This window comes from Mastigoproctus giganteus, chromosome 11 (genome assembly GCF_048544385.1).
Source record: "Mastigoproctus giganteus isolate SK-2022 chromosome 11, ASM4854438v1, whole genome shotgun sequence".
Classification (NCBI taxonomy): Eukaryota; Metazoa; Arthropoda; class Arachnida; order Uropygi; family Thelyphonidae; genus Mastigoproctus; species Mastigoproctus giganteus.
In genome coordinates this window covers 119,325,783-119,338,194 of record NC_143585.1, presented here as the reverse complement: position 1 = coordinate 119,338,194, position 12,412 = coordinate 119,325,783, and the positions used below count along the sequence as shown (strand labels likewise).

General features: G+C 36.1%; 1 protein-coding gene across 1 annotated transcript in view; it reads right to left on the bottom strand.

Moving 5' to 3' along the window:
• Mitofilin (inner membrane mitochondrial protein mitofilin) overlaps positions 1-12,412 on the bottom strand; it is a 283,542-nt gene that overhangs the window by 171,201 nt on the left and 99,929 nt on the right. Inside the window, exon 6 of the mRNA XM_090385394.1 lies at positions 9,681-9,791. Coding sequence (XP_090241520.1) covers positions 9,681-9,791 — 111 coding nt within the window. The remainder of the gene's footprint in view (positions 1-9,680; positions 9,792-12,412) is intronic.

Sequence of the window (12,412 nt, the reverse complement as noted above, 5' to 3'; positions counted from 1 at the left end):
TAGTTTCATTCAACGATAAATGTTCTTTTTTTCCCGAATACGTACCAGTAAAATAGCAAAATGTGAACTGCATACTACATTGTGCTATGCAAATATGATTTTATACACAAAGAATATGGAGATTTATGTTGAAAAACAACAGCCAGACAACTTTTCAAGAACGTCCAGATGTGATGAATCAGCTTGTTTGCCCTATTGAAGAAACTGATCACAATATGCTCCTATAGCAACTGATTCTAGCATTATGTCTTTGACTACTAAAATTTTACTAGGAAACACTGTTTATTGGCTCGCTGAAAAAAAAAGAGAACTGCCAGCTGAATATCACAAAAAAAAAACCACCAGAAATGTGCTCCTACACAATCCACTTTGACAGCTCTATAGATAGCAACGGTGGTGACAGTAAAAAGCCAGAAATTAAGCTTCAATATGATCGAATGTGGAATAGACCCACAGGATGAAATGTGATCTATTTCATGTCTCAGGAAAGCAGAAAATGACCAATGGCTTTTTTTTTTTTTTTTTTTTTTTTTGATTCCTGACGTTTTAGGAATTTGAGCACCATAATGCAGGCCTTCTGCATTATGGTGCTCAAACTAACTTGCAAGAAACACCCCACTTCTGAAAGAATGTCTCATAAGAAGTGACCTGCTGAAAAAGTTGTAGTAGCGACACACACACATTTGTAGACTATTTTATTCAGCTGTACTGTTTTATATTAGCATACATAATTTTTGCTACGTTTGTGTATATAAATATACATATAAATTATGTATGCTAATATAAAGCAGTTTAGCTAAATAAAAAAAGCCAACTTGATAAGTGTGCAGTGTATATTTTTAGTCATCACTGTCACTACTTTGAACATTTTCTTTAGGTATCTTCCCAAAACATAATTCACAGACAGTCTTCGAGTGCTCCTTACAAACTCGTTCTAAACATGCTTCGCAGAATTTCTTTGTTTTACGATCTTTCTTCCTGGGACACTTGTAACATCTACCTTGCTTAGGTGGACACTGTTGGGAAGGTCCAGGAATTTCTTCTGGTGGAATACAAGCATATTTCGCTGCTTTCGCACAAAGATATTTTGCAAGAGTTACCGTGGCCACTCTTTTACGGAGCTGTGGATTCACTAAACATTTTCCAATCTCTGCGAGAAACTCGCTTCGAGGGAGTCTCACTTCTGGATTATTGCTACGGAAAATAGCCAAGACATTTATTCCGGCAATGTTCAAAATCCTGTGGAAAAGTACCATTGGCCACCTTCTGGTTTTCTGATAAGTAGTATATGTTCCACACATTTCATCCAAGACATCAACTCCATCTTTGGTCATATTATAAAATGTAATAATTTCCGGCTTTATTTTGTGACCACTATCAGGATCTATAGTATCGTCGTGGTGCTTAGTCGATATTAGGATCACATTTCTGTTTTTTTTTTTTTTTTTTTGGTACATAGGACACAACTATGGTCTGATCTTGGAATGCGGACAAACTACTAGTCGGCTCGCGTTCCTTCACATTGACCAATTCAGCTGGTAGCTCACGTTTATTTTTCCTTAGTGTGCCAACAAGAGTAATGTTTTTTTCTCATAATTTAGAAGCCAGAGGCACACTGCAGAACCAATTGTCTGTGGTCAAATCACGGTTGGTTCCTTCAACTGGGCGAACAAGCCACATCACCACATCGAGGGGCGAATTTGACAGGGCATATGGCCCAGGAGGTTGTCTCCCCACATAAACTTCCATATTGAACGTGAAATGCATCTTAGCAGCGGCTAATGTAAATATTTTCAGTCCATATTTTGCCGGTTTACTTGGGATGTATTGAAGTAATGAGCATCTACCCCTGAATGGCACTAATTGTTCATCTACAGTTACATACTCCGAAAGTGAGTAAAATCTCTGGCATCTCTCCAAAAACATGAAAAAAATTTCATGAAACTCTGCAAGTCAGTCCGATTCTTTTCTAATGTGTCTATCACTCTTGCTATCAAATCGCATAGCCCGAAGGAGGAATGAAAACCTCTTATGGGTCATAACCAATGACAGCAATTCAGGACCAAGTCCATCTTTACGCCACATATGTTCCGCGTTTATCCCTGCTAGCCCAGACATTCCTGACAATATTAAAATATCTATCAAAGCTCTCATTTCATCATTATCTGTTCTTCTAGCATCCTTGACCAACGAAAAATTAGAAGATATTTTATCAACATATTCATTAGTATGTTTCACTATATGGGTTATCATTTCATTATCGAAAAATAACAAAAAACAATCAATTGCTGATTTGGCGGACTTACCTGCAGCCTTCACACCTGGTAAATGAATAATGTTACCTCGAGCTTCACGAATATTTAGACAAGGGGCAACTTTCCTCCACACCGTGCTTTTATCCTTCCCGATATAAACATCCCGATATAAACATCCTTCTGTGAGGAAATGGACCATCATTAATGGTCCATTTCCTCACAGAAGGAGCTATCATCTTCCAATGATGACTGCTCATTAGCTGGCTTTTCTTCATAATTCCCTTTCAAGTAACTCCTATGCATGTTTTAAATCTAAGGTAAATCTTAAATCTAAATATGAAATCTAAGTGTGAAATATCAACGGTTGTCACTATTTAAATTGAAGTTCTCGCGTTGCGCAGAAGCAAGAAATGTGGAAAATCCGTTGAGGGGGAATAAACATTAGCAACTCTTTCTTGTAGTGAAAATAATTTGTTTGGGTGGAGTATGTGTTTTCGCCTTCTACATATGTATAATTGTGAAAACTTCTTTGCGGTAAATTCAGCAAATAGTCAATAATCCCTCTAGAAATATTGGGAAGTGTTTCATTCTAACATTACAGTAAGATCAAACTATAGTACAGTAATCCTTTATTGCATGGAAAGTAGTTGTCATCTAGAAATAATGTCAGGACAGTAACAATAAGCGTATGCAGTTAGAACAGGTGTTTTGTTCTGAGAGTCTGTTGCAGTAGAATCAAAGAAGAAGTTACCTTTCATGTTACCGCCAGTAATTTGTTACGGTAGGGGAGATCAAAATCTTACTGTAAGATCAAACCATAGTACAGTAATCTTTTTTGCATGGTAGTAGTTGTCATCTAGAAATAATGTCAGGGCAGTAACAATAAGTGTATGCGGTTAGAACAGATGTTTTGTTCTGAGAGTTTCTTGCAGTAAAATCAAAGAGGAAGTTACCGCATGTTACCGCAAGTAATTCATTACGGTAGGGGAACATAAACTGTCTTCTGTTCGACAGATATCAGTATTTGCAATATTCCCAAAGGGGAATAATTACAGCTTAGAAGGGACAATGAACGGCACTCAACCCCTTTTTCGTCAATTGGATATACTAGCCATAAATATATTGGAAGCTGGATTATACATTTCAAACATCACTGTATAGTTTGTCCTTGAATGCAAATGACTACACAGTTACTTTGGACTGACCTGATGTCTTCGGGTAAAATCAGTCTTTTGTTGTAATTTTCCCAAATGTAATTGTATTCAAACAATTTTCCCAAATTGTTTGAATAGAATTACATCTGATTTTACAAAATTACAAAATACAATTACAAAAAAATATTCCTGTGTTCAAACAATTTGGGAAAATTGTTTGAACACAGGAATATTTTTTTTATTTCCAATGTGTATTTTACTATCGTATTTCCTTTCTTCAATATGTATTTCAATACATATTGTAATAATTTACATATTGTAAATTTCTTCAATATGTATTACAATACATATTGAAGAAATTACAATACATATTCTATCTACTGACACAAAATCAAGAAAATTCAACTGAAAGTCATAGTAGAAACGGAAAAAAAAAAAAAAAAAAAAAAACACTTTGCTGTACTAATTGTTTTAGAGAATAGTATTTATCATTTTTACTTTCTAACAATATTTCACATTATTGCTCTGTTACAATATTTTGCTTTGTTGCTTTACGTTATTGTTGTAGCGAACAATATCGTGCACGACATTTCATCACAGATGCTGGAGTTCTAATTAGTCAGTTCATCCTAGGATGCAGAATTACTAATTAGTCTGATTTTGGTCTGGTGCTCATTTGATAAAAAATCCAGAATAATTCCTCTGTAAATATTAGCTAGTGGAACTGCATTATAAATTTCAAACATTGCTGTATTGCTTATCCTTTGAGTGACCGCATGTTTTCGCCTTGTACAGATGTTTTATTGTGGACACTTCCTTCCAGTCAGTAAAATAATTATTATACCTATAAAGTAATTCATTATGTTGGGGGAAACCGTTTTTGCTCCTAATTGATGTAGCACTTTCGAATTTCGCAAAGTTGATTATTTGAACACAACATACATTAGAAGGTCGGTAAAAGAGTTGATAATTGGTGGGCAGCATTCCGACAAACAAATTTTCTGTTTATATTCCGTGATGACCACATGGTCAGAGATCCCGAAACAGAGAGAGAGAGAGAGAATACAAGAAACCGCACTGCACTTAGCAGTCACTGACTCATCTGCCAAAAACCACAGTAAAACAATAAAAGTGATGGGGAGTAAGTCTATTTGTCAGCGGAGTTTATCTGTTTATTGCAGCTCAGAACAGCTTAATGACCGTGGATAGTGAATTTATTCAGCTTCTGAACTAAAACAGAATTTCTCCCTTTGTGATGACATCAAAGCGTAACAAGCAAATATCTTCTAACGATACTTTTTGAGCAGCCATTAGTCGTAATATGTTAGCTTTGTATTGTTAGAAATATTGCAGTTATGTGAACAACACACATTTCAAGAAAGAACCATTATTCATAGCGGATGATATATATATTTTTTTTCTTTCTTTTGATGCACCAGTTTTCAAAGTTTATAACGCAGCTATAAATAGAAATATTTTCTCGAAATTTGGTTAGAAGATCAAACCCAGGAAACTGCTGTTCCGATATTTTTTACTAAAAACAATTATAATAAAGCAAACTTTTTTTTTTTATCAAATGCGCATTGCAGTGTTATCAGTTTTACACCAGTTTTTCCCGTTTCCAACAGATGAATTTCCTTGATCTTCTGTTCGTAGGAGCAATACACGAATTCGTAGGAGCAATACACGTTGAAGATAGGAAATACGATCTGTTCACCTTTCACAAACTGTTATTGCTGCTGTATCGCTTTATTGCTTCTTATGTCAAAAACAGTAGCGCCCATTCGTCTTTTGTTTATGTACACTTCTCCCTTCCCATCTCGATGTAGCTGTACGGGAGACAAGGTCATGTGATATATACTTCCCATGCTTCGCTCGTATTCGGGCGGAGTTGTTTATCAGAACTGCTACTCTCTGTAAAAATAAATTCGCGCGCTTTACACCAAGAAACAAATCAAGTGTCGGGTTTCATAAGCTCTAGGCTGGTTAGGGTGAGAGTAAAAAAATTAATTGAAAAGGCCTAAAAAAATGCATACTTGATGTCACATTTTTGTCATTTGCGTGAAACTCAATAGAAAGTTTTGAAAATTTAAGTGAGAAAATTCAAGAAAACAGTTCTGGCTCCAACTATAGCGAGTTTCAGCTCTGTAATTAGAGTAAAAATTATAGAATTAACTTGCTGAACCCAGTTGGGACTGGAACGTGCCCCCAGTGGACGGGAATATGGGGCAGCCGTTTTTGGGGCAAATCTTAAAAAACAGAACCCAATCGAGAAAATAACCAGGGTTTACTTCGCTTAATTGGGACAACATGCCGTTTAATCGGGGCAGGAGACCTCAGCACTGGAGATTACCCTACGATTGTCTCCAACCATACCAAGTGGTTCAGTCAGATTTCTGGAGGTCATAACCATAAAACAATAAAAACAATTAGCAGTCACCTGTTTATTGGGCTTTTCTGGTAGTCTATGTGAAGTGGTCCAATCTGATTCATCCCTTTCCTGCTAGAGTTTACATAAGTATAGAACTCTGCTGTTTTAATCTGCATCCTTTGCCAAAGATTTCTCGTAATTTGCCTTTGCCTACCTAACCTCCTTTGTGACTTCATTACAGACAAGCTTATATCTGCCATAGGCTTCTATGTCACCTGATACTTTCTCTGCCACTTGATATGTGGCAGAAAAGAAGAATGTATGCATACCATACATTCTTCTTCTTCTCTGCCAAGAGCCTCATTAATTCATCTGACATCCATTTAGGCCTAAACCTTGAACAGTATTTCTTAGTTGGAATGAAAAGTCTAGTAGCCTCCAAAATTAAGTCCCTGAAGGCTTCTCATTTAGAATTCAACGTTGGTAACATCATCAGTTGATCCCACTGTACATAATTTAAAAACTGTCTGAGACCTCTGTAGTCACCTTTACAAAAGCAATAGCCCTTCCCTTTAGCCTTGATGGTAGTTACATCTTGAAGTAATTCCCACATCAGTACATTGTGATCACTGTCATCCAGTGTTGCCTTTATCTGTAAATTCTTAATGCATGAATAATCGCTGCTGATAATCAGATCAAGAGTATTACTCCCTCTGGTTGCCTCTCGAACATGTTTCTGTAGAAAACAGTCATCCAATAAATCCGCAAAAGTTTTGCTAGTGTGCTAGTGACCAACTCACAAATTCCAGTCAATATCTGGAAAGTTAAAATCTGCCATTAACAGACATTCTGATTTACAGGCTCACTATTTCTTTGCACAACTGCTCATTATACTCATCAGATTTGTTAGGCCCATAACACACACCTACTCTCATTTTTCCTATCCCAGTGCTTATGTCATACCAAACAGATTCAACATTGCATTGTCCACCAACATCAACTGGATGCACTTCCTTAGATTTTATGTGTTTCTTAAATAACAGCATAACCCCCTCCTCCCTTCCTGTCCTGTCTATCCTTTCTCTGCACATTGTATTCCCCAAATTCCAATTCTTCACTGCTTATATCTGTGTGACACTACGTCTCTAATATCCCAACAATATCTGCCTTTGATGTCTTGACTAGCATTACAAGCTCATCAAATTTATTAACTATACTCCTAGCATTGGTGTACATGAAAGTATACATGCACCTGTTTCTACTCTTAGTTACCCTAACACAGCCCATGTATTTATTTGTTCTACTATGACTTCAAAAAGTCCTGGAAATCTCCATTGCCTTGCTTTCCATGCTGCTGTTGCTCATTGCAATAGAAGCAGTGCAAGTTACTTTTGCCTCTGCCTGCGGCCACTGTTAACTTTTTAGTCTGTGTATCCCCCAAGCTAGCAGTTTTCCAACCCACCTAACACTGCCTCAATTGCATCAGCAAATATTCTCGCACCCTTTCTATTTAAGTGTACCCCATTCCTGTACAAGCAGTCTCTCCCGTTAACAAGCACAGACCAGGCTGAAAAAAATTCTACCCCTTGAACCTTGCACAATATCTTCAGGGCCAAATTGATCAACAAGGCTCTCATCACATCGTGTCTCAGCAGAATTGCAGACACTTTCACATTCAACCCTAACTCGCAACTTTTTTCAACATTGACCTGTACTTGTTGAGTAAATCTGCAGCTCTCTTACCCTTATTGTCATTAGTTCCAACGTGTACAACAATATCACCTTTTGTGCCCTTAAAAGATATCTGCTCTACATCATCAACTTTTTCCCCTGGCAGACATACCCTGGTCCTGTTCCACCTATCCTTCTTTCATAGTATATTCCCCATCTCCCTGACAATAGAGTTACCAACAATAACTAGTTCCTTTGGGACCAGCACATTCTGCCTTGGAGATTGCCTCCGTGTCGCCTGATGCATAGGAGTCAGCTCTGCCATTGAGTTGGGCAGTTGAGAGCCTGATGGGCCTCACATATTAATTTCTTTGAGGGCATTTACCCTACACCTCAAGCTCTCATAGATGCCCATCAGAGAGTTGGTGCCTAATTTCTTGACACTCTAGGCATCTAGCGCACACAAAGACATCCTCTTTGGCTAGATCATGTCCCATTTTAGAAAGTTCAGCAAACATTTCACATTTCGCACATTTTTTGAGACTGTGATGTGCTGGGGAATTGCCCCCTTCGTTTCTCCCCTGAGTCACAGCACTCTCACTAGTCTGTGATCTTTGCTTCGCAGCTCTCGTCTAGGTCATGATTTCCTTTTAAATACAGTTTAATTAACAATGGAATTTAATAAGATTAATAAATATTGATTAATTGATAATACTATACTAAGCTAAGAGATTCCTAATGCAGCGCTTCGTATTACGTTATCTAGTTTTATGTTATACCTAACGCTATCAGTTCGAGATATATACTTTTCACTATTTCTTATCGATTACAATATGGCGGCTAGTTCAACAATATTGCCGCTAACGCCCAGAGCTGTAACTTCCAAAACTCACTAGTTAAATTCAAAATAAGAAGCCAACAAACGTTACTAAACCTATTTAATATCTTTGTAAAACACAATGTAGTATGTTAATTAATGAAGAATATGGTAAAGTTATCAAAATAATTATCCCTTTACAGCAGCCAAAAATCCACCATCTGTTCTCTTCCGCGACCAGAGCTAGCTTGCTCTCTCGCTCTCTCTCTCTCTCTCTCTCTCTCTCTCTTATCTCTATTACTGTAATGACCATGATCTACACTTGCAAATGTGTATCAATTACCCTTTAAAGTTCCCATCTAGAGAGATTGAAAACAACAAAAGAACAACTATTAAAGTTGTTGTTGTTGTTGTTATTTGGTTTTTAGGAGCATTAGCAACTAAGGCCATATTGCTCCGGGGATATGCGGTGGTCATTCCCTAACCTTTCCGCATCCTCTGTATTTGGTGGTCACGGACTCGAACCACGGTCTAATCAAGAAGCGTGTGCTACGCACTGCTGCTCCTGCCCACCTGGCTACAGAGGCGCCTAACTATTAAAGTGTCCATGTCTGTATTAGAGAGTGTCCATTTTGGAGAAGTCATCTAACATGTAATTTCTAGTACAGGCAGGGACACAAGCTTGAGTGTCCAAAACAACAAGTGTCCCCTTTCGGAGAAGTGTCCAGTAAGGGAGGTTTCACTGTACCTGGGTTTTGAAATTGCTCATCCAGGCACTGTTTATGTGATAATATTTCTGTTTATTAAAACTGTTGATTTTAATAAAAAAAATTTTATCTAATAGTATCAAATAAGCTTCTTTGTCTAGCACTTGATTGTTATACAAAAGTTAAAAACCAGAAGTTGATATCAAATATGACAAAAGACCAAGTCAGATTGGCTATATCACACTTGGGCTTCTGCATATTTGATATCGTTTATGGGTTCTTAATTTTAATTTCTAATTTCTGAGATAAGCAATACCAATGTAAAACTTTTTAATTAGCAGTTTAATTGACAGCTAGGCCTCTGATGTGTTCCAGGAGCATTTAGTCTTTCTTATGTTTGTTTTTGATGTTCTAAGAAACTGTGATGTAGAACTATTATGAAATTTCTGGTTGATAGCCTGGTATTTTGTGGCTAAGATTTCTAATCTAAGACATGGAAATGTAGCATGAGGGCTTGAGTCAGTCCTCTAATTTCTTCATTTTGCATTTCAAACAAACTATTATAGAATTTTAATGTATTCTTAAAAATAAGGAAGAAAACCCTACTGCACTTGTAAGAACTGAAAATATGTCAAAATATACACATTCAATTGTAAAGTGAAATTTAATAAATATACCATTTTGTTGATAATGGTTGATAATTACCTGAATTTTGTGCAGAGGTATTTACTTCTTGTTCAACAAATTTATGCTTATCATAATGGTCATCCTTTGTTTTTCTGTGCGGAAGGGATGCTGGGTGAGACTTTTCTTCCTCTGAAAAACATAAAGATATACATTATACATGTAAATGGACCTTAAAAATATATATCTTTCAATATTCAATATAAATACTTTAATTAATTGTGAAAAGCAGCGTGATACATAACACTGAAGGGATTTTCACAGAAGAGCAACACAAACATATGAATGCGATCATTGGAAATGCTGTTGATGATTGATGTTGCCAGTGTCTGTATTCACAGGCCAGTCTGCCTACTGTATCCCTGAAAAACTTTGAATTCCTAACACAGAAAACCTTATGTTTTCATCCAAAATTGGCTAATTAAAAATATTCAAGAGTCCTTTAAGAATCCTTCCAGTCTCCAGGATTCGAATCAGACTTCTCCAAAAAAGTAACACGTGGTGAAATCACTATATTGTCAAGGAAGATCTCCAGAGATAAGCAAATAATCATCATTAAAAGCTACCTCAAGTTACTACTGTATGCACTATTTTGTTTTGTTTTATTACAGTGCATAATTTGGTATCTATTCAGTTTTCTTCTTCTTCTATAGGCACCACCCATTTCTTTTGTTCCAGGGAACCCTTAAACTTCTTCCTGCAGTGTCACTTTGTCTTCTCTTTCAAAAAGGTAATAGATTTTTAATGAATAATGACAGAAGAAATGAATGTTAATTGGGGAAGAGGGATCCTTTTCTCATTGTCTGAATCATCTCAAAACAATGCAAACATTACCATGTAAGGGTATTAACTATTAAAAACAAATTAAAAGTATCGCAGAACAAATTAGAAGCATTTTTAAACTTCCACTCTCATCTGAAACTTATCTCATGAAATCCTGATCATATTATTAAAGGTGTATACTAGTGGTAGTAGTGTAGAGGAGTGACTTGAGATCATCAGAAACAAACTAATAAATGTATCCACAACATGCTAAATTCACATACTACATAAAACTTCAGCACTTTACTTCTTTAAATGAAAACAGTTTGTAAGAGAAAAGATCAAGGCCCTTTTCTTGTATAATATTAATCTTTCATGTTGTGATAAATATAATACATTATACTTCTCGTAAAGTATTATTTGTAATGTGTGTAACTACAAAACCTGTGAAGAACTGTTCTCTCATCAGCAGGTAGGTAAGCTACTTGTTCATCAGTATGTGATGATCAGCTAATATTAAACTTTCAATTCTAGAGATGCCAAAAAGGAACTAACAAGTAAATAATAAAGAAATTTATTACTTGTTAGTTTCATATAACAAAACTCATAAATTATGAAAGTCAGTATGAGAATGAAAATGGTTTACTTTTGTAGAGAGGGGATATACTTCAAAACTGGAGATATGTAGCATCAGTAGATATGCATCATATCTACTACTGCTAATGAAACAACAGTAAGAGTTTTGGGAAAAAACAACAGTAACAGTTTTGGGAAACTGCTAGTTAAGGGAGGAGATATAAAGCCCAAAAATTTTATCACAGCAAAAAGCAAAGTAAATTTTATTCTTACATTACTTCAAATCACCCTATTTTGACACACAGTAATTTAAAAAATAGCAGAAGACATGTAGGCTTCCTCACGGTAATAATAAGCTGTGACTCCAAGAACTGAAATTGGCTGTAAGAATACAGGACCATGGGAAAGTAATAGAGAACCACTAAACATTATATGTTAAGTGATTCTTAACATTATCCAACTGGAAGATTCCTGATGAAAGCAATGCCATAAGCAACTATATTAGATATGTTAGGGTTACAAAGAACATAAAAATACAGACTGTCACATGTTTGGATACTAATACTAGGCATATAGTTAATAAAATAAATGAAAATTGTTTTTTTTTTTATTATTATTTTATGGTAACTCCAAAAGTCATGCTCTACCAAAGGTCTATCCTTAGGTCTTGCCTTTTCTATAGGACACATTACAAATATCTACAGCAAAGATGCAACTTATGGATAGAGTCTAGGAGTTTAAGAAGTGCTTCTTGGAGCACAAAGATGGAGAAACAATATTCCATGGTAGAGTGAATCTTTAATCTATTCAATCAGTAACCAGTTAAAACAAAAGTAATTTAAGAGCAAATGATAAAAACATAGTTTCTACGATGCAGAGGAAGCAATATTTGTAATATGTTTATGGCAAAAAACGTGAGCTTTGGATTATCGTTAGTAACAGGACCAGGGTATCTCTGCCAGCAGAAAAAGTTGATGATGCTGTAGAGCAGATATCATCTTTTTAAGGGCATAAAGAGTGATATTGTTAACAATGTTGGAAATAATTATATTAAGAGTAGTGGATCTGTGGACTTGCTTAATAAGTACAGGTCAATGTTGCAAAAAAATTGCGTGTTAGGGTTAAATTTGAAAATGTCTGCAATTCTGCTTAGACACGACAGGATGAGTATAAGACGAGAGCCTCGTCAATCAATTTGGTCCATGGGAGATTGTGCAAGGCTTGGGGTAAAATTTTTCTCAGAGTGGTCTGTGCTTGTTAACAGGAGAGAATGCTTCCACAGGGATGCTATACACTTAAATAGAAAGGGTGCAAGAATATCTGCTGCGTAATCGAGGCAGTGTTAGGTGGATCGTAAAATTGCTAACTTTGGGGGATTCACAGACTAAAAGATTAACAATAGCTGCAAGCAGAGA